The 23,719-nt window shown below is 40.2% G+C and overlaps 1 protein-coding gene across 1 annotated transcript in view; it reads left to right on the forward strand.

Moving 5' to 3' along the window:
- Positions 1-23,719, forward strand: part of LOC110953978 (dystrophin) — a 197,865-nt gene that overhangs the window by 80,927 nt on the left and 93,219 nt on the right. The window contains 1 exon segment of the mRNA XM_022198233.2: positions 18,476-18,648. Coding sequence (XP_022053925.2) covers positions 18,476-18,648 — 173 coding nt within the window.

Below are 23,719 nucleotides of genomic sequence, written 5' to 3' on the forward strand. Positions count from 1 at the left end.
GAAAGATGGACCACGACTATTCATTTGACTGATTCTGGGATTAAAATGTATTCCCGCTTCCATATTGATCTGACATCAGTTATGTATGACTGTACCCTTACTCGTCCTGGAGTGACCCTGTCTGCGAAGGAACAGGGACAGATTGAGTTTTATCGTATCATCTCCTGTCCCATCAGTACAATACATGATAAACTGTGTGTGTTTGTGTTGGGGGTTTCATGAAGTGTCACCGAGAGGAGTGATGGAAGAGCACAGAACAGTGTGTAGTTTGTAATGTGACATCAAAGAGCAGCAGAGATGAATGACTTTCAATTTATGTTCCCCTAAATGCGTCATATCTGGAGACAACACTATGGCCCGTAAAAAGGATGATTTTATGTAAAGTTCCAGGCAGACTGTCTGATTTTACAGACATGTTTCTTACCATTGGTCTACAGTATGTCATTATTCATGTTTCACTTTGACAGCACCTTGTTATTTCAGCTATGTCCCACTGAGTTAATGGACTCTAAAAACTAATTCACTGTCAAATTAATGATACCTTTCCTCTGCTTCACTTTTTTTTTTTTTTGGAAAGCAGCCCTTAAGTAATCTCACTGCCCTTTTGCCTCTCATCTCTTTGATTTGACTGTCTAAGTGGTTAATTCTTGGAGAGGGTCATCAGACAGGACACAGAAGTGAAGTTAAGTTATTCCACCTCAGTAAACCTTCAGAATTCCATCTGAGCCTCAGTTACTGCCTGACAGAATATGTCTCGTTAGAGGAGGAACAAGTTGTGCATGGAGTCAAGTGTGTAGCAAATTAATGCGATGAATAATTTCTGGGACTTAGCGTTAAAGGTTGTGTGAAGTGATAAAGCATAGCTACCAACTGCAGACATATATCCTTGTGTGAAATCTGCAATTCATGACATCGGTGTCACCCTGTATGTCAGCCAGACTAAAAGAAGCTGCACACTTTATGCTGACCTCTTAAGGAATGCTGATGCATACGTTTACCAAGAAGAACATGCCCTAGTAATTAAACAGATATTTTAAAACTTTGGGGAGCCTTACTCATACTTCAGTTTTGAATACAGCGTCTGAAAATAATGTCTTTGCTTGTTGCCAGTTGGCGTCAGTGTTGAGGGCACAAGACTGCTGAATCCTTCAGTGACAGCAGAGCCCCGAGGCAGCTGGTGTTGGTGGTAGACATCTCTCAAACTTCAGCAGAGGTGTACATTCTAAAAAATGAAAAACATTCTTTTAAGTGGTCCTTATTCCTCCTCTGGAGGGAGTAGTAGTACAGGCAAGTTTGAAGATGGATGCAAACCTGACATCAGAATTCATATTTATAGAGCAGGAGTTGAGCCCTGGAGAGGAAGAGGAAAGGCCACAAGATACACTGTAAAAATAAAATGGAATGTAGTTTTAGTAACCCATTTTAATTGTAATTTTATAAATATTTCTCATTTTTTATTTCATTGATGAAACTGTTAAATTCAATTTTAGTATTGTAAAGCTATTTCTAAAATTATGTAGGCATAGTGATAATAAACAGTATTGGTACTGTGATTTTTTACGTTCATTACTTTATTAAATGAGAGATATCTTGCATAGTTACAGATAAACCGTTACTAGCACCGCGTGATTATTATTTCAGTTGTCGTGTTTGAATTGTGATTGTTGTGGATAGGAGAGGTGGTTTTCGGTGTTTGTGTGGCTGAGAGCATTGTGTAGGTTTAGCTAGCAGTGGGCCACCATGACAGAGACTTCTGTAGCAGTTAATGGCTTCCAATCAGTGTTCTTGTACAGGCAACGAGTCTGTTTACCTGGACAATGTTCCTATTGCTGTCTGGTGCAAAGGGTAAAGGAAACGCTTCAATAAATGGTTCAACAGTTTCTCAAAAGAAAATCCATTCATTTTAAAGTTAGAAATACATTTTTAATGGTAGATTCTTATACAAAAGATTTCTACATGACGTATAATGAAACTGCAGTAATGTGCTGAATGACTTATTTTAAACATTATTCGACTATGTTGTTACATGTCTAAAAAGCCTTCATTAAACATTCAAAAGTCATAAATATTGCACACAATCTTGTGTAAAATAAAGGATGGGGAGCTATGTTTCAATTTGGGAAAGTTACTGTAAGTTATGGGATGGTTTTTCTCTGAAATTTCAGTATTTTTCTGCAGCCACAGCTGCCAGAGTATTTCCATTTTTTAATATTTATATATTTTTGGTGTAGTGTAAGCTGGCTTTATTCACCCTTTCTTCTGTCTGAAAGTCAACAGGGAACAACCAGGATGTGTTGGTGTAAAGGAAGAAAAGGGCAAAGGTTATTCTTTTTTTAAGGTTACTTTTCTGACATGTTGCCTTTATCAGACAGGAGCAGCAGAGTCAGAAAGGAAATGTGTGGAAGCAGAGCAGGGGAATGACGAGCAGTAAATGTCCATCTGGCTGGGACTCAGACCAGGAGCTCACTAGTGACGACGTTTGTGCTCATGAGATTTGTCCCTAACCGCTCGGCACTCAGTTTGCCCAAGAGATGAAGAACTTTGAAAGACAAACCATGCGGACCACAGGACATTCTCACTCCTTTTACTTCTTATTTTCACCTTATACCCAGCAGAGTGAGAGGGGGGGAAAAAAAGTGGCTCAGTGCCCGTCCGTGAGAAGAAAATTGAGCGTTGGAATTCACGACACATGCTAAGCTGTTGCGCCGTGCAAACCATCTTCTGGGAGGAGAGTGGCGCCGAACGCTGATGACACTCATTAAAACTTGAAATGGATTCGCAGTAGGGAGACAGAGTATGAAACTGCAACCATGTACATGAGAATCGAAACAGTTTAAACCCGGGAATAAAAATGCCCCTGCTGAGATGACTCTGTCTCAGATCTATTCTAAATCCGATGGGTCTTCTGGATGTCAGGGCAGTGTAGATTACACATTATCAAACAAGTCATTTCAGTCAAGCAGCAGCAGCAAACGGTTTCTAACTTGTGGTCTGAAATAGCTACATGCAGTCAATGTTGAGACAGTAAAATAAATAGAGAGGGATACTGTATAGAGGAAGGAAAGCTGAGGAAAGGGAAGCCGACAAATAAAGACGGAGAGTCGTGCGTGAGTGATGGGTTAAGTAATTTAGCACAGCAGGGCAGAAAACACAGCAACGCTATAGAGTGAGACAGCTCACCTACAGTAAACACTCCAGGAAGTAATAAGCCAACCATCAGCCTGTTGTTGGGTTGATGGGAGCTCAGAGAGAGGGCAGCATGTGGAGGTTAGACATCTCACTCACCTTCCTTGGGCAATAAACTAACTGGGAGGTGGAGACGACAGAAAAAAACGATGAATAGGATGAGATGGAGGTGCTGAGAGGGAGAGATAGAGGATGAGGAGGAGGAGGAGGAAGAAAGAGGAATTTGAGTTAACAGGAGCAGTGGAGGAAGATAAATATGACTAAGAGAAGAAATGTTTATATGAGGGGTAGGATGGAGAGGCTGGGGTGTACAGGGAGCAAACAGGCTGTAGAACCAGAAAACTGCATTGCAATAAAAAGAAGTCATCATGCACTTTGGTGCCCACTATGTCAGTGTCATCGCTTCCTCCTCAGTGCCTCATATCCCCAACGCAGACATTCAAAACTCTGCGTTATTGTGCATTCAGAGAACAGCGCACTTTGTTTTCAGCTGGCACCTTGATACAGGACTAATAGTGTTTTGTAAAAATGTGTTTGTTTGAATTTCCCTGAGGTTTGACTTATAAACTTGGAAAGTTATCACGGCAAAGATTTCGAAAAGAATGAAATATTTTGCAGACCCACAAACCTTTGCAACCCTGCCAGAGCAGTAATGCGTGATATCCAGTCTGTTTGGATGTTCAAAGGCTGTGGAAGGACTTAACCTGGTTTTCTAGCAGAACATACTGTGCGTATTATTACATATTTATGTTTCTTACCCTCATTTCAGCTGCCAGTGCCCTCCAGAGATGTGTCAGCTGTTTTGATTCTTGTGAGCATCTTTGCCTCAATGCCAAACATCCACTGTGTAACTTGGCTTCAAACCAATCAACTGTCCTTCCTTACTCTTCCTTTTCTTAGCTGTTTTTTTTTTTTTAACCCCTTAAAGAGTTTTTTGCTACGGTGACACTTTCACTCTTTGTGGGCTCATTTTTCACGGCAGTACTGCAACCATGACTACAAGTAATGAGAACTCAAAAAAGACTTTTTGCGGGGGGAAAACAAGGCTTTGTCATAAATCATGAAAAAACTGAATTGCTTTGATTATTTGTTTCAAACAAACTGGAAAAAAAGTGAAACAAGATGCACAACGTTTCTCCAAGTGCTAATGAGGCATGTAAATTTGACTTAGTTAATTAGTTGAGGGACCATCAGAAACTTGGAAAAATAAAGATTTTTAATGAAATTGGGACTACTGGAAACTTTTAAGTGTCTTGTTTGTGAGCTTAATTCCTCCACAAACCCTAAAACAAAAGAAAAATTGTCTTATTTGTTGTCAGTCTGTATAATAAATACACGTCATTTTGTAAAGCACATATTTAGTGAGAAAAATCTGGGCAAAAATCCAACATGAGGAGAACAATATACCAAAGACATACTCGTGTTTCTTTTTTATTCTTCTGTTGAATTGTAGTTATGTGTTTATTAACAAAAAGATTAGCCAGAAAAATATGCTGTATTGACAAAAGGGATGTCATTAGTATTTAGTAGTAGGTGTGCAGCCACCTGCTGATGAAGTTAATGTGATTTTATCAGGTGCTTTAGTGGACCTTTATAGTGAGATTGTTTTGTAAACTACTGTTTCCATTCAGTCATTAACTTTCAGTTCCAGCTGGATTAAAGCTCTGCTGCTTTGAGGCTGTTTTTTTTTTTTTTTTTACCACTAGTAGGCAATAATAAAATCACACAGCTGAAAAAAATCATTTACATTTTTTTAAGCAGTCTTAAATGTCCTTAGCTGTTTTTGGTGACTTAATAGATCACAGTTTGGGATGTGGTCTTTGTTCTCTAAAAATGCCAAATGTGGTGTTTGGAAAATGTTTGGTCTTATCTCTACTCTGAACTGAAGCGCTGCTGTGAGTCCCACCCAGTCGTTTGTCCCTGAGGGGTTGGACAGGAACTGTCTGTCGCATGTATGAATTTAGACCCCCACACGGTGTGATTTTTGGCTTATGGAAATGTGCGTCATCTATCATCAGATCAGTGCTGCTGCTTGTTCCCTGGTTGCTGTGTCAGTGGTTGATTAGTGACATAGTATTCTCATTAAATTAGTTTGACACAGGAAGGAGTGGAATATGCGTTGTGCTTATCGATCCAAACAATGTTCAATCAACGGGAAGCCCATTATTTATAGATTTTTAACTTTAATGAAGCCGTAATTCTCATCCAGACATCGTCTTAAAATCCCAGCTGGGCTATCTGTGTGATTGATGGAGCAGTTATTTTAGGCTGCACAGAAACTGTCAGATTATTTCATCTGTGCACGCTCAAAGCTGAACCCCACCCAGCAGGGCCACTCCAATTCAGACACTCTTCCCCTCCACTGAACGATGTGAACTCCAAATAAATTGTCTCAAACAGAGAAAGACAGTAAATGTCACACCAGAGCTAAACAGCATGTCTCAAACTTCAATAAAAGGTAGTTGTAAACAATATGCAGTAAGTCTGCAGGTTTTACCAGTTCATTGTCCAAAGATATCAAGGTCATCCTAAATGGTGCTTTTGTTTTTTTGCAGTTTGCTGCTAACAGACAACAATAATGTTTGAAGTTGAGAATGAAATGCAGGGCAGAATTATTTCTGAAGCAAATGACTGTTTTTGTTTGTTTTTTTTTAAACTTTTTTTTGTAGCCCTCTGAAACCCCAGCGCTGTTAGGGAATTTTTTTGTACCTGTCAATTTTTGCTCTTTGAAGGCTCATTTTCCATTTTATCATAAAGCCCTGCACCTCTATAGAAACACTGTGCACTAAGTAGAAACAGGGAGAGCTTCAAAATGTGTTTTGTGCACTGTAAGAAAGTTATAATCCCATAAATCCTAAGAGAAAAGGTTACATTTCTTTGATTACCCACTTTACAAATATTGAAAATAGAAGCGACACTTCATTTATTATTTTTTGTCTAAATGTAAATTTGTCATGTTTGTCTCCTATCTTCTCTTTATAAGCATTGCAGTCCAAAAAATATGCTGAGGTTAACTGATTATTCTAAATTTGCCCATAGGTGTGAGTGTGATTGTCCTCTTTTAAGTTACTGTGTTGTTTTTAAATTATTCTCGTGTTTTTCACAAAGAAGCACTTTGGTCACCCTTTGGGCTGCTGTAAAAGGCTGTAGACATAAACTCTGATCAATTGATTGCCTGTAGTTCAGCCTAATTCCTAAATTTTTGTAATGCAACTGTATCTCAGCTGAGACACTAATGATTTCATGGTTGTTTCAATAAGCACAGAATTTTAGTTTTTTTTTTAAAGAATCTGTAAAGAAACTGATTATTTTAGGCAGTTTTTTAAATGAGACAGTGATTTTGATGAAATAACACTATTTTAAACTTAAGACTTTGCAGTTTCAGTTCAGACAAATGATTTTATTTTGCTCATTTAAAAAAAACAAAGATTACATGCCTTTCAAACCAATTAAGGAATTCAGACATGTACAACTATGACTATAGCTGCTGAATTGATTCAGTGAGTTTTTCAAAGAGGATGTGCATGTGGTGCTGATATTAGTAAATATGAGATTCACTAGAAAATATATGACAGATAATGGAGAATTTGGGGGTTGCTTTTGATGGAGGCGGCAGCAGAAAAGCGTTTGAATGCACCCTTTCCCGCGCCACCTGTTATTCATCTGTCTGTTTTCTCTGGTCAAAACAAGCAATTCACATGATTGAAAAATAACCCAAGGTAATCCCATCACACTTTTGTAGCTAAACGCTTCACATTCTCCACTTTTGTTTGTGCCGTCGCTTTCTTGAGGGTATTATGACGATACCATCTGTTCCTTTATAGATATTAAAGCCATCGCTTTCTCCGAGTTTTTCTTTATTTTTCGGCTTCATTCACTTAAGTACGTAGCAACTCATCATCTTTCATCCATCAGTCCGTCTCTCATCCTTTTTGTCGCTCCTAGCCAGCCCATAGACTGCAGCCGTCTGCTGTGTTGTCATGTTGACAATGCGTGACATTTTCTTTAAAAATATCTGTATATTTAACTTTCTTTGTTTATGTGTGTAAGGGGGTGTGCTGTTATGGTTTACGTTTCTGCGGGATGTCTTATTTATGACGTATGATAGCCCATTATTTTAACATCAGCTCACAATAATGAGTTATTATACCCCATTATTCATGTTTGGACAACCCTCTGAGTTTTTCTCCACACAGTAATCCTCTAAAGAGGGAAGCAGTACTTCATTAGTGTGACACACTAGTCAGACCAATCGCCTAACCTTTCGAGGCCTCTTTTCTCGCCACCAAACCCAGCAGGTGTCGGGCTCATGTGCTAAGCACAGTCCTATCTCAACCCGAGGTTGAGAAGGCAGCAACTTCACAAGAGATAATGTCACAGTGGCTTATTTTATTTCAGTTGAGATGCACTGGCTACGTACTGACAGACCACCCGCCACGGTCAGGGTCTTTAGTTCCTCGGAGGCAGAGCACTTCAAATACTCCCAGTGATGAAGGGAAGAGGGAGGAGCACGAGTCTTTTAATGCTAGTGAAGAGCAGGGTGATAAGAATCCTCAGGAGGATTCTGGTTTTAAAATCCAGTCGGTTCTGCAAGTTCATAGTAAAAAATTCAATGGATGGAATTTTTTTTAATCTTTTTGTTTCAAAAGGCCCAGTATCCAGGAATTAATTATTTTCTATTCAAAACGGAGACCTCCATGTCAGTGTTGAACTATATTATATGTATAGTTATTAAGACTTTAATGGTAAGAGCTTGTTTTTTGAGGTTGTATCTAGCCTCCATGTTTTCACCAATATTATTATTACAGATACATTTACATTGTCTGTACTGTACATTCTGTACCTCGAGTTTCCCACCGACAGATGCTGCATTTACAGGTAACACAGCATGTATGTACACCAAACAAAAATAGAAATGCAGTGTGAAAATGGTCTTCTTTTCTGACTTACAAAGATCAAATAAAATTTTCTTGGTTGTTTCATGACATCCAGTCTGTTATAAAAATGCTCAGTTATAGGAAAACAAATATTAATGTCTTTATGTGAAAAAGGAAAATATTGCAGTGAATAAAATATTAAATGCTCCTTTTATATTTTTGTTCAGTATATGTGGCATCATTAGTTTTTTTTAATCTCTATTTGACATCTACGACGTTTACATTCTCTCTGGAGGCCATATCATGATATTAATTTACAACTTTTGCAAAATTGTGCGAAATTAAATAAGACGTGTTCACTGGCGACGTCTCCGCTGATACGCTGCATCACACCCCATGTGCACACGTACATACAACCCCAACGCATAAAAGAACCTCTGCGTTTTACCTCAGTCTTAAGATAACCTCCCAGGGGTCTTGTAAACACAAAAATACGAAAGCATCTCCAGAATCAATAGCTGATTACCGGGCAACAGCACTCCTAATCAATTTCCACTTTTCTGTTTAGGAGCTTGCACATGTCCTTTTTCTTGCTTATGATTACGTGTTTGTGGATGATGGACCATTATTGGATCCTTGGGATAAGTTATTAATGATCTGCGTGACCTTTGACTCCAGCTGTTTTCTCTATTAGCAGCTCAGTAAAGGTCAGCTTTGCAATGTACATGCATTTGCACTTTGACTGGACATTGCACTTATCTAGCTCTTGTTTTGTTTTCATGGAGTAATCTTGATTTTAACCTGGACTTAAATGGAGCATTGTTCAGATTCAGACACTAGACAAGTAGACTTAGTCACGTTGACAGGCTTTGTTATATGCAAGTCACTCCGGCAGTGTCAGAACTGGGCTCTGCAACATGACAAACATGAGCTTTTGCTTCATGCAATACTTCCATCCTGTCAGTTGATATTTACACTGTATACAACTTACAATATTCAGAGCAGCTATTTCTGATCCTTTTTTGCTTGGACGATATGGTCTGCGAGACAAGTGCAGCACTGTTTGGTCAATGCCACTCCATTTATCTACCACATTATCTCCTCATCCTCCTCCAATCATCAAACCTGGTCTGCACTAACCGTGTATTATCTAAAGCACAGTGTATGCAGGATGTGATGTATAAAGCTAATGTCCACTCTGTAATCATTTTCTCAAAGAAAATGAAGGCTTAACATTTATGTAGTGTTTCAGTAAAGCTCCACTTAATGACCTTCAAGTGTAAAGATCTTTCTGTTGCACCATTTCACAGTTTATTTAATTAAAAAGATTTTTACATTTGAATGCAGAGTAGCAGAGCCCTTTTAACATACAGGAAGAGTTCTTTCATCTCTTTACACCCACGGCAATTTGTTCCAAAGTTTGACAGGTTTGTTTTGCTGCCAAATGAGCAACAGAGAAAAAAAACACCTCACTTTCCACACTGATATACACACAAATCAGAGCCCTGATCTCCCCTGAAGGGAGCTGCCCTCCTAACAGGAAGAGGAGTGCTAGTGATAACCTCAGACACAGGAAGCAACCTCATTGGATGTGGATTTAAGAGGCTAAGAATTACTGTGGAATGCTGCAGCTGCATTGATTTTTGACAGGCATTATATGTATGTACATTGTAGGGGCAGAAAGCCTGGATTAGATGGGATCGGATGAATCTTAAACGATCCGACAGGGGAATAGCTGCTGAGCAATACACCATGGTTGATAGGTCTGCTGTTAGAATGAGGCTGCTATATCTGTGTTTGTTCACCCTAGTGTTCATTTGCTGTGTTTGGGGTCCTGCGATATAGTTGTCCAACTTTATTTCCACAGTATGGCCTCTGCTCCTTCTTGACATCATCTGAGAGAGTAAACCGTTCTGCTTCTGTCTCCTCGCTTTTAGCTGCTGCTCTTTGACTCTTTCATATTTTCCCTTTTGACAGTCTTCTCTATATTTAAGCCAACATGGTGGACAGTGAGATAAGGCTGCTGTATTTGATCAAATACATTTCAGATTTAGTATCCCTGCTCTCATATTCATTTTTTCCTCCTTCTTTTGTCCTGATTTTTCTACTTCAGCTGTGTCTTTTCTTCTGACTTCCTTTACCAGGGGAATAATATGCAAATAGTCATCCTGGTGGCCAGGATGACTAAAAAAACAGAACAAAAACTTCTTTTATTCCACTACATTGAAGTGATCCTAAGGTGGATGACTTGATGTGGAGAAAAGAATATTTGTGAAAGGTTAATTTCTTCCTTATTTTTCAACAAGCAAACACCTGATTCTCTTTATTAATAACTGAAACAAATGCTACATAAAAATGACAGTCATAGTCTCTGTCAAAATATAGAGAAATATAAAATCAATATTAATCAAATCCATAAAACGGACTGGATTGACAGGTAGAACGTGTCTTATTTAAACCTCTGACATCGAGACTCTGCTGTTCTCTTTGCTACTGAAGTGTGTGGCGTCATCATGCCAAGTTCTAATGAGCTCTCTAAGGCTTTCAGATAAAAAGCTTTTGGATGTCTATGAATTTGGCATGATGACCAAATTATTTCAAGCAACTCATTCCACTTTAAGAAAAATCATCTACAAGTTGTGCAGATCTCAAATAACCGTGTCCAAGACTGACCGCCCTGGAAAATTCTGACCCGAGTCTGAAATCAAAACCTTAAATTTGAGCTAAAAGTCGTTCACACACTAATTCTCTGTAGGTCGGCCACACTGTGGTTCAGTAGATTGGTTTGTGCAGCTTTAAAGGTTTGACTAGAAAACCTTCTATGTTCGTTTCAACTCCATGAAGGGCCGAGTCAGTAACAGCAGTACTCGTGTTTTTGCAACCTGGAGAAAAAAAGAGAGAGGACAGAAAGGGGAGAACTTTTGATTGACTTGACCTGTACACTGTTGCTCTTACATGTTGCCAATCTTTAAATTTAAAGGTGAAGCTTCAACTTACACTGGGAATCATGGGAAAATCTCTTCCCGGAGCATTGGCTTGGGTGATAAAGCGAAATGTAACACCAATAAACCTCCATTCTGCTGTTTTTAATGAATATAAGTCAATTATTGATCAGTAATCATTGATATTGACTGAAATTAAACATTTTATCATGATGTATTTATCAGATATGTCACCCAGCCCTTCTTTCCTTCTCTCTCCCACCTTGATCCCACTCTTTCTTCCCAGCTTTGCTAACTTTCATGTTGTTTTTTTCCTCTATCCTCGCCTTAGTATCAGTGAGTTTATGTTGATACAGTTTCTTCTGCTCATTCAGTCAACTTTTCTTTCTTTTTTTTTTTTGCTCAAGGGATTGGAAGCGTCACATTCTTACCCTTGTAATGGCTCTAATCCTCTTAGCTCAGTAATGTAGCCTCACATTAACCCCAACATCCCCTGCCTCAAGTTGCGTATACAGTTTGTTTTTGAGTGACACTCTTGGAGTTGCCTGCAGAGTTGGTGTCAAAACCTTTGGCAAGCCAACATTGTCAAACATGTTCCATCACATTTTTTTCTTTCATCTCAGCTTCCGTTTATTGTTGCTTTAGTTGAGCTTGTCAAATGTGCCAATTCGCAACAGTTAATCTAACATCCTTCACCGGAGCCCCCCCTCAAACGGCATATATTTGTCAGAGTACATCAGAAATGCTATTTAAGGGCCTCGAGTATGTAAATATTTTTAATTAGCTAAGTACACTTCAAAGCCTTTGTCTTATGAATATGCAAGATTGCATTGTACTTTTTCTTTTTTCTCTCACTTGACAGCCATCTGTCTGCATGTCTTTGATGCACACCACATGTCTACCCTGCTGTTCAGAATGCCAGCACACACTCACACTCAAACACTCGTGCACACACAGGTTTAATATATGGACTCAGGTTTAATGCTTGCACCTCTTTATCATAACCCTATAGCCCACAGCTGGTGCCCAAGTCAACCAAAGCCTTTGTTCTACAGTAGGAATTTCACAGCTTGCTTAATGCCGTCCCCAGTAGGCTGATGGTATTCAGATTGTGTGATCTGAACTGTGTCGGCCTTTATAGTTTAGTATTTTTAGGAGGGGAAATTTGAATATGAGCAATCATAGATATCATCGTTGATACTTTTTTCTTATTCAAATGCCTGAAAAAGATTCTTATAGTCATGCAGTAGATTATATATCTCCTGTCCTACACTTGAACGCACCACCATCCCAAATTCTTGCCTTTTTCTTTTGTCATTCTTTGAACACAACATCCACATGTTTTTACAACTCTTTAACTCAACAGATAGACGTTTTCATTTGCACTTTTGCTCCTCTGCCCTCAGATTCAACCAGGAGGGTACTGTTTTGTTCTATGTTCCTCTTTCTCCACATTTCCTTCCTCTCGTCACTTCCATTTTTTTTTATCCATTCATACTTTTGTTCATACTGAATCCTAGTCCTCATTTCATTTCTAACTTGTCAGAGATTTCTTTACTTTTCTCTTCAACTCTCCTCTCTGCCCATGCAGGCCACAGGAAGTGGGTGTGTAGTGTGTTAAATTGGTTTAGGGGGGAGAGAGAGAGGTAGAAAGAGGAGGGGAAAGGGAGGATACTGATTAAAATAATAAACAGCTGTGTGATAGAGTGGGGCTAGTGGCCAGAGAGAGCGAGAGCAACACAGGAGCAGAGAGGAATGGGGAAACCAGCCGGCTGTTTGTGTGACCCCCAGAGAGAGAACAAAAAGCTAAAGAAGAAAGGTAACTTTTAAAGAAGTTTTCTCTCCCTGGCGAGAGGAGAAAGAGGACGGAATAGCAAACAGATCAACACCTTCCCCTTCACCTCCTCAAGAGGCAACGAGATAATCGGCAGAGCTTGGAGTTAGAGAGGCCAGCAAGTCAGACTCTGCGCCCAGGATCAAGACGTGGAGTCTTGAGGCAGCTCTCTGCGAACATGTGGCTCCAACAAAAAGAAGAAGGCGTTCTTTGACTAAGTGGCCCAGTCATGGCAGTGATTAGGAGGGTGTGAGAGAGCGAGACCAGACTGGAGACCTGAGAGGTTGGTATGGAGGCAGGCTCTGAGCTAACTCTGTGTCTTTGAGCCCATGTTACCTTCCCTCAAGGGACTGAGAGGGCAAACTATGTGCCTCTTTGTGCCGCCGTCTCTGCTCTTGAAGTGTGTGGGGCTGTGTGACCGGCAGGGATAGTGTTTTTATCAGAGTAATTGAGAACAAACGCCCCTGCCCTGAGTTGGACTGCTGGACATCGTACACAGCTTCTTTTTATGCCCAGAAGGGAAGTGGAGGAAGGGAAGCATAGCAGGGCTGAAGGACAGTAGCAGACCTGTCTTTGACCGCTTGAAGGTTTACTTCAGCCTACTCACCCCTCGAGACACAAACCTTTATCTTCACGCTGCAGACCTCAACCCAAGATCAGTTGGATTTTCCGCTCAGTTTCAGTGGCGTGTTCCTAGCCAGAAGAACTCATCCCTCAGCCTCCAGCTGCTACTTTGTCAAACCTCCAGTGGCACCAATCGTCCCTGAATCCCAGTCCCAGCTCGGAAGCATGACTGCAGGGTAACTGTCACCCTCCCCACTCAGCCTGGCTGCCTTTCAGAGGAGGATGCTACGAACATGTGGTGGGATTGGGCGAGCACACGCACCGGCACGCATATACAGGTGCTGCCGTAGGGTGTGTGAAGTGTGTAAGTCGCCTGTTTTGGGACAGCGACCTGGATTTGACCCTTTTGTGTTCGCACTTTTTACAAGAGCTGGGTATCTGGGTATTCGAGGTTGTTCAGACTCTGGATTTACTGTTTATCTGAGTCCAGACCCTTCTGGTTCTGGTTTTGACCATAACCACTGGAGGACTTATCTACTGGTCCAAAGTCTTTAATATCCTTCAAGCTGCATGGCAGTAGAGAACATGTAGAGACTGGAGGAGGTCGGAGGAGCCAGAGCACACACTCCAGGATGATTGGCTTAAATTTCAGCTTGCAGGAGCTGCTTGGAAAGTTTGAACAGGTAGATATGTAAAGATTTTAGGCATTTTTCTTTGGAAGCAAGCCACTTTTCACTCTCCATCTCCCTCGTGTTTGTTGTTGTGGACCTAATGCAGTCAGCTTTATGAAGTCTGAGCAGTCATTATTGGACTCATTAAAATGGAATAATTGGTTTTGGCCTGCTTTGCTAGTTAGAGAGGGCTACCATGCAGAGAGAGAATTAGTATCGAATGAGACCCAGAGCCCTGAAATGAACATAATTTGTCAAAGCAGACCTTCACATTAATTGTGGGCTATAGACAAACATGGCTTAGCCCAGTGAGGGTCATTGTTGTTTGTCAAAGTAAAATGGTTATTTTGGGCAAAGTTACTGTCAACATATTAGTGTATTTCACTTCAGCCACAACTTAACTTTATGTTTAATGCTTTCATAAAACTCTGTGTAGTAACTGTAGCTTTATTTTCTAGGGAGACTCTGTCACTCCATATTTGCGCTCCAACCAGCCCACAAATAGCAAACCTCCATCACTCATTCCAGTCTGCATGAGACCCAGAACCCATTAACCTTTCTGCTGCCTTTTCTTCCCACTCACATCTGTGTTTTTCTGCATGCCGGTAGGTGAGAGAAGCAGTAATGCAGTTGAGTCACTAGCTGCCTGTTAGTGCTGTAAATGTACTTGACATATTGTTGTGTGCGATGACAACTGTACGCCACTTGTTTCTACAACTGCAGGCATGTCTTTGCATCTTCACATCTTCAGTGTGTTCCCAGCTAGCCTGGAGCTGAAAGCTTGTGTTTGTCAGTTTGTACATGAGAATAAAGAGCCAAAGTTTGAGATCCTTAAAGCCTTGTATTAAGTCAATAACTCATAAATAAAACATGGGAGGTTAGAAAACAGAGGCCAGCTGTTTCTGACACGATGACCTGTTGCACACAAGTGTTGTGTTTGTGCATGTTAGTGAGAAAGAGCAAGCGAGGGAAAGAAAATGATCTGTCACTCTTGAGCCCCCCAGGATACACGTCCACACACGTAAACCACCGGCTCTGAGCAGGTTTTCACTGGGTGAGATGAAATTTAAAGGGTTCTTTGTAAATGAATTTATGCACCTCTGTATGCCCCCACAATCTGAGCTCTCTGTGTGTGCAGTCGAAGGAAGTAGAAGTGCTGGAGAGAAAGAAAAGGCAAGCACTTGGGTAATGACTTGATTCACGGCCAGCTGAGTCGGTAGCAGAATGTTTCTTTGTCTTTTACTCTTTGCGTTTTTTTTCCCCGTCTTTCTTTCCATCTTCTATTGTGGACTGTTTCTCTCGCTTTCCCTCTTCTATAACCTTTAAGAGGCATTTGATTTGTGTCAAAAAGCCAGTCTGTGATCATCCTTGCAGATCGCCGTTGAGGGATTTGCTTGAGCCTTTGTGAAATGTCGATTGGCTTTCGTTAAATTGCAGCACAGTGTCACAGATGACTCTGTGAACTTTTTTTTAGGAGTAACACGGTCGTCCTGTGGCTGGACTATATTTGATCAACTTTTTCCTTGAACACACTGTTCAGAATGTTTGAGCTGCAGTCACATGTTCCACTTACTGTATACCGGCTATGACTTATGTGGGGGTGACATACAGTCCAGCCACTTAGTGTTAGTTTTTTATTTCAATGTTTTGCTTGTGTGTATGCTTAAGGGTGAATAAGTGATAATGAGGCCTTTTTTTTTAATAGAATTTGTCCTCTATTGCTTATTGTCAGTTTCCGCATACAACTGTTAGTGTGTGTGATTTTAATGATTAGGTTAGTACCACATTAGTGCCACTATAGAAAGTGTGCATTACTGCAGTGGTTCTCAACCCTGTTCCTCAGGACCCACTGTCCTGCATGTTTTAGATGCTTCCCTGCTCCAACACACCTGACTCAAATGATCAGCTCGTCATCAGGCTTCTGCAGAGGCTTGCTGACGAGCTGATCATTAGAATCAGGTGTGTTGGAGCAGGGAAGCATCTAAAACATGCAGGACATGGGGTCCTGAGGAACAGGGTTGAGAACCACTGCATTACTGTACAAAATGCATGTAAAGTAAATAACCTTTCTATGGGTAGTATATATTCAATATTCACTATAATATAATTTTCAGATTTTGGCTTGATTTACAGATTTGATGGAAATCCATTGCTCTGTTAAAGTAAAAGCTGCTAGGATACGGGGTTGTTTACTTCTGGCATTCCTCAAGCATCCACACAATTAGATCAAATTTCAGCTTCACAAGCCAGGAGAATTTTAATTCAGTTTTGTTCATTTGCCACCAATTTCTAACTTGTGTCATAAGACTAAACATAGTGAGGTGAAGACTTCACAAATTTAAACAAAGGGACCCAACACATCAAATGTTTTTTTTGTTTTCAAATTTTGCTGAACTACTCAGAACTGGTTGAGAAAATAATAGTTGTCTAGCTCAGCTTTGCATCATTCTGCCACCTCACTGCCTACTGCCTCAGAGGTGAGCTGTTCACAGAGAGCAGCTGCCTCACAGTCCATCAAGTTTGTTTACTTTCTAGAGCTGCTTCTGCTCACTTTAAAATTTCTCAGCCTCAAGCAAAACACACCAAACATTCTGCTGTTGGCTGTAAGAGTGAACGCAAGAGTCTTAAAGCACTGCCTGCATCTGAGGAACTGAAGATTCAGTTATTTGCTTTGGCAGTGTCATCCCAACAATAGGAAAATGCTTAGTGTTAGTGTGTAGTCAGCTAATGTGGCTAACAATACCATTAGCTTTTATTTGTATGTCCACAGGTCAGAGCTTTGTGGAACATGCAAAGCTAAGGAACATTTTTAATTGATGGAAAGTAAAACTGGTCTCATTCATATATTTTTCCGTTTGATGTCAGACAGAAGAGAAAATATGATAGTGACTGAAATGCAACCCATTAAGGCTACAGGTTAATCTTCACTTCAGAGGCATTTATTTGACAAACTCACCAAACACTTGAGTTCTAACCAATGGTTGTGCTCCGAATTTGGTGATATTTACATGTAAAAATGATTGGTCAGAGAGAAAGTTAGGCTCAGTACTGAGCTTACACACTCATTCATGCCTGTGTCATGCTGTCAATCACGAAGACAGAGAGAGTCTTCTTCCTGAAGTGGACATGGAAAGCAGCAGCTCGGCTGAATTTATAGCTACAGACACTGAAGCAGCCCATTTAAAACGGGACTGAAATCAGGAGTCATACAGTCATGGTAAGAAGAGCGATCGTTGTAGTATTTTTAGCTGAACATTTCTCATATTCAGTAGACTTTGATTAATTGGCTGATAAGATCCACAATACAGGACCTCTAACTGGTCATTTATTTTTATAATACAGAGGATAGTAAAACAATGCAGCAGCATTCATCAAATCTTCCTAGATTTTCTAGATTTTACAATTACAGTAATTGCAAAATTAAACTCTACTAATATCATCAATTCCATGCCAAATACCACAATGCAAAGTATACACAAGCAACAACTTCAGGCAATGAAGCGATTTCACACAAAACCTCCTGAATTATTTTTGGATCACTGTACTGTTGTAGGCTATAGGTCTCATTACCCTTTTCTTATCTACGCTAATTTTGTCCCGTTTGCAAATCCGTCTGCATGCTCCAGGCAGTGTTACACTCATCCATACGGTATTGCCGACTTTTCTTTATCTGCAGTTGAAATAGGTTGAACTGAGGGGAGTCCCAACAGAGAGAGCGAGAGAGAGAGAGAAGAAAATGGAGCACTTTTACACATCTAAAAATAAAACATTTGACAGGATCCTCTGCTTGCGTCAGTCCCCCTTGTGGTTCAGCCCTCACACACAAACACTCACACATACGCTTTGAAATGTGCTTATGTAATAGAGCTGCTGTGTTAAGGACACTCACACAGAAAAATCGTGCTTCGTTACAGTATTGAATGTGTTAGCCTCTTGTAGCCACACACACACAAACAGAGCATTTTGGAATAGCAGTACGTTGCATTTCTGTTACGTACTGTATCCCAGGCCTGGTATAACCTAATGCTGCATTAGTTCGGAGGCAGACGTTGGGGACTTACTCCTTGCTGGGTTGAGTCTCCCGAGTCAGTGAAAAGGTAAAAGTTAAAATCTTTTTAGTCAGAGTTCCTTGACGACATTCCATGAAAATCTAAACTTCTTTGACCTCTGGAAACATTGTGTGCAATATGCCATGAACTCCCTTCAGGCTAGTCTGTGCAGGTAAAATCCAATATTTATTTTTGATTTATGAATAATAAACTGACAGCCGAGACAACTGTGGCATCTAATTTTTAGTGTTGTAGTCGATACGAACTTACTTTACTGCTGTCCTTGACTGTGCATTTGCTCGAAACCTTATTTTTCCCTAAAGAAGCAATTTCTCTTTGTTTCCATTTGTAGGACATCCAGGCCGAGATCGATGCCCACAATGACATCTACAAGAGCGTGGACGGGAACAAGTCGAAGATGGTCAAAGCACTGGGCAGCTCAGAGGAAGCGGTGTTCCTCCAACACAGACTGGACGACATGAACCAACGCTGGAGCGACCTGAAGGCCAAATCAGCCAACATCCGGTCAGTTAAACTGGATTCACAACTTGTGAACTGAAATGGTGTTTTTTCCTTTCTCCCTCTTATGCATCTCAGATTGAAGTGTTTTGCTCTTCTGCTGCTCTTAACTCTCAAAAGAAAATATATCATGGCACCAGTTCAAGTGGGTCTCTGCCTCAGTTTAATAATTTAACCAACCAGTGAATCATACCACTGCAGAAGTTAGTTTCCAAGAGACATTCTGATTCTTGCATGTAAAATAAGAAAACAAAACAACAAAAATTAGGAACTCAAGAGACCCTATTTTTGTGATAGCACAACAACAAGCACATGTAGTGCTCTGAGAATTGTGTATAGTCCTGACTAGGAAATTTGCTTCACCCCTCTGTGTGGTATTTTGGTGCCCATCACAGAGAGAACAGAGCACAGGTGGGAGGAGAAGCACAAACAAGTGGGCGGTTCTTTTAAATGAGGCAGCACAAAGTGAGCTGTTACTATTTTGGTGAAAAATATGTCTTAGACATGCTGAGAATAGACTCTCCGAACTACACCCTGTCTGCTGTAGCGTCACTCAGTTGCCACTTTGATCATTTTGGGTCCTGTGCGGGTGGTTGAAGGAAGCCGATATGATTGTGGTGCTGTCCACGGCTGCTTTATATTGGATGAAAAGCTTTCTTCGTCAGTTCATTTTAATGAATGTGCAGTATCCAATTTAGGAAGTGCTGCACCAGAGAGCAGGCCCATTACACACAGTGTCCATTGTGTTTACCTTGATTACATTACATGCAAACGACACCAGGCGGCTGCAGACTCGGTGCACACGCCTCTGCACGCATCCGGCTGGTCGTCTGTAACGCAGTAATCAAGTACAAGTTAACTGCATGCTGTCACATTAACAGAAAGGCATGCACAAGATTATGATGTACTTTAAAAACAGATTTTGTAGAACAGATTATTGAAACACACCAATAATGAATGTAATCCACGCTGTGACAAAACGTTAACAAAAGCTGAAGTCTTACCTGCAGGATCATACATCAACAGAATCCATAAGAGCATCTGTAGAGCAAGAGAGTTGTTCTGTATTACTTGCCTGGAAAATCCAGACTGACTTTATTTATGTATTAATATAAATACAAATAAAGGCAGTGTGGCATTGTGATGATAGGAGACGATTTCAAAAAGGAGGGGCTAACGAATGCAGCTTGAACGAGAAAGAACCAATCAGCGTAACACGGATGTGACCCACAAACAAATCGACCTTGAAGTCCATGTAGTCCAAACAACAACGGCATGCAGCCGAGAAAGCGTCGCGGTGAATGATTACTGCCGTTTTTGTCACAAAAATCTGCGAATACATGGGGTACTATCAAGTACAACACTTATTTTTGAAAAGGCTACGCAACAAAAGACTCCTTCCGAACGATTAGCGGTGTTAGGAATAACTTCAAATCGGAGCCAAACCAAGTCGGTGTTTGGTTACGGGAGGTGCGCAGGTGTTTTATGGGTAATCCAGGCGCTGAAGATGACGCAGCATTAACTCCCGCCTCCCGTGCTATGATTGGTCGTACCAAACTTTCCTGGGAGGGAAACGCGATTCAATTCGCCCAATGCCAAACTGATTCTCCTGTATCTCTTAACATGGAGATAGGAGATTACATGGAGATTCAGTTTGGATTTTCCAAGCCACTGTATTACACATGCAGAACAACAAATGTACGTTCATTAATTCTTTCTAATTAAAATGTTCTCTGATATGGAGACAGGGTTGGTCAGGAGCTTAACAGAAGGTCACACTGCGTGCATTTCTTCACTTCACAGGTGAGCTGTTTAGTCTAGTCATTAGTTAGCAGCCATCTTCAGATTGACCAAATAAATGGCAACAATTAACCAAGTAACAAGGAAAACACATTGTAAATTGCAGCAATTAGACAAATTCTTTTGATACATTTAAAAAGAAAACGAGGCTATTCATTAGTTGGACAGCTTGATAAGCTGCTCTTTTATTCGTGCATTAATATGCTTTATACATCACTTGCTGTGCTGTCCAGTCTTGCGTGAATGGCATATATCAAAACTCTCCAACACTGTGGTGTGTATGTCTGAATGAAGCCACGAGGAACATTATTGTGAAAGTGACCTATGTCTGAATTACAGAATCACTTCAACAGACCGATGCAGTGTTACATAGCTCATGTCTGAAAACTATGGACAGAAAGCAGGCATGATTTGAGAATAAACATTCACTGTGTTGCATACAAAACAAAGTGGGATAAAACAGTTCATCCAAAAACGTAGACAATAGATAAAACGCAGAAAAACATTTATACTTGATCCATTACGTCTCATTTTATCTCCACAACATGATTAAAACTCTCACCTTAATAGGAAAAATACCATTTTAAACTACAGTTACATCATGAGGATGATTCATAGCCCACATTTTTCACATATGACAGAGACCCGTTACTTTTAAAACATTGTTTATTTCAGTGTTTGCAATGAGTCTTAGAGAGTTGTGCTGTAAAAAAATAACAAAAAAAAATTCTCATTAAGTAATGATCATTCATTCAAGCTTTAAGCTCCTAAACATCTGTGTGGCACTCGTAGAAAACGCTGTGTAGTAGTCGAGTTGTTGCACCAATGTTTTCTGAAGTAGCTTGATTAAAATGTCTCTTGTCTGTGCAGTCCATGCACTTTTTAATGTGTTCTGTCATCAGCTGTTTTTCCAATATTTGTCAAACACTGCGGGCAATTCTTTGCTCTCTGCTCAGGCGGACGTAACATCTTAGCTCAGTACACACACAAACACACACATTCCAACTTTTAAAGGTATTAAAATCCAGCTGTGGTCGATTCCAGAGAGCAGGTTTAAGAAATGAAAGAATGGGTAAATTGAACTCTGATACTGTGATTCACTGTGGAAATGGGTAAATAAAGAACAGAGGCTCCATTTTAATCCAGTGGAGCTGAAACCATGAATGCATCATAGTTCAGACCTTAACATTGGAGTAGAGAAAGAAGGCAGTAAGTTAACATCTATGCATTTTTGCACTTTATTCTCCAGAGTCCACTTATTTATTGCATAGCTGACATATTTTTTTCTGAATGGATGATAAAACTGGAATCCTACTGAAATTGCATTCCATTTTCAAATCTTTTCTTTCAGCTATAGCCTGATAGCAGCTGATAGCAACCAAAGATGAAAAGAGGACTCAGACGTAGTTTACTTATTGACCTTTGTTGCAGCATCACCCCCAAATAATGGTATGCAGTTGAAAAGGCGCAAACTGACTGAAGATGTGTGAATATTTCAATATATAAACCTATCAGTGCACAGTAAGACTACATGCATCCTATATTCAAAAACTCACTTTTGAAAGACATTTTGTTTTCGAATATTTAAGTCTTCTCAGCTACAACATGATCATCCTCAGAAATATTCACAATTCACTCTGTGATAGGAATGTTCCATCCGTGTACCAATCACAGCTTGATAAATAAACAACTTCATGATTATTTTTATTTGATATACGCTTATTACAGTATTTTACATGTTTGCCCATCAGCTGCTTTAATTTGCACAAAGTCAAACTATTAAAAGAAAGACAGATTTTATTTTGAGCTGCGGATGAATCACGATGTCAAAAGATTAATGTCTCCGTCCTTACATTGGTAAGCGGTCATGTTAAAAATAGTCTTTGTGTAATGATCCAATATCTACTTTGATGTTATGTGCTTTGATACGGACTGTATGTCAGATAGCTTCTTCAGGTTCAGCAGGAGGGGAGGAGTTGGAGATAAAGTCAGAGTTTGTTGAAGAAAATCTGCAAGTTAGCGGGTTAGCTCGACAGTCGTTGATAAATGACAGTCAGCTCCCTTTAGAAGAGAAACCTGAGAGTTTCCCTCATGTCAGGATTGTTAAGTTTACCCTACTTGCTGGAACAGATTGCAGATGACGAAAAAATTTAGTTGCTACAAACGTAATAAGACGCAAAAATCTCAGATTTTGGCTAAGATTCAACAAAGTCGTTTAACTTTAAATGAAGGGAATTATGTCCCCTAAAGCCAGTAACATGTGTAGAGTAGTATTTGACTGAAATAGCATCAGGCTGATGTGATCATATAAACTACTTCACCAAGCCATCTTTATTATTTACGTCTCTTTTTGTTCTAGTTGACTGTTCTGTGCGTCTGCCTTTGGCTTCAGAACGACAGTCCTGTGTGTTCCCATAGTACCACTCTACGCTGTCGAGACAATAACATAATTTCCTGCAGTTTCTGGTTCTTCAATTTTTAAGATTTTGCCATCATACTTCAGTGTGATTGGTACAGTCGTTTCAGAGCAGTTAGCCTGTTTCTGCTGCCAAACATACATGAATCAAAACCAAAGGTGCACTTTGAGACTCACTAAGGCTTAATGCTTCATATTTGTTGTTGCAGTTCCTCAATTAAAGTAGGGCCCAAGGTTGCCCTGAGTCCGCTCTAAAACACTGAGCAGTAAATCTGAAGGAAGCCAAAATAGAAGTCTGTGAAAGTACATAAAGCATATATCATCAGTTACACTAATCTAAGGTCACTATACTGTGCTTTCCCTCCAACACCCTGTACTCTGCTTTTAACTTATAATGTATTTAACTTGCTGTTGATTAAAACATTCACTACTCATAGCTCATGAAAAGAAAACATAGTCCTGTTCACGAACAAACACCCCTCAAATGAACTGGATTCATGGAAAACCATATGTTTGCATAAATTCAGTATCATGGGGGATTTTCTTATGAACTATTGTGGTTCCTATCAGCTCTACAATTATGTCTGTGTTCCTTACATCCACCTTAAAGCACAGCGATGAAATACAGCTCCGGAAGGATCAAAGGGCCACGCAGAATGGCAGACGAACTTCTAAGCACACAAATAGTGCAGCGTCAGCCACAACCTCAGCATAAATAAAGAAAATTGGTGACGTGTGGGGATGGAGACGGTGAAGAAAGTGAAGGTGGAAGTGAAGATGACAGGGCCAGATGGAGGTGTTCAAAGGCAAAGTGGAGGAGGGAGGCTGGAGAGAAGCAGCACAAGAAAGAGAGGGGCAGAG

The sequence above is a fragment of the Acanthochromis polyacanthus genome, chromosome 16, assembly GCF_021347895.1.
Source record: "Acanthochromis polyacanthus isolate Apoly-LR-REF ecotype Palm Island chromosome 16, KAUST_Apoly_ChrSc, whole genome shotgun sequence".
Lineage (NCBI taxonomy): Eukaryota > Metazoa > Chordata > Actinopteri > Pomacentridae > Acanthochromis > Acanthochromis polyacanthus.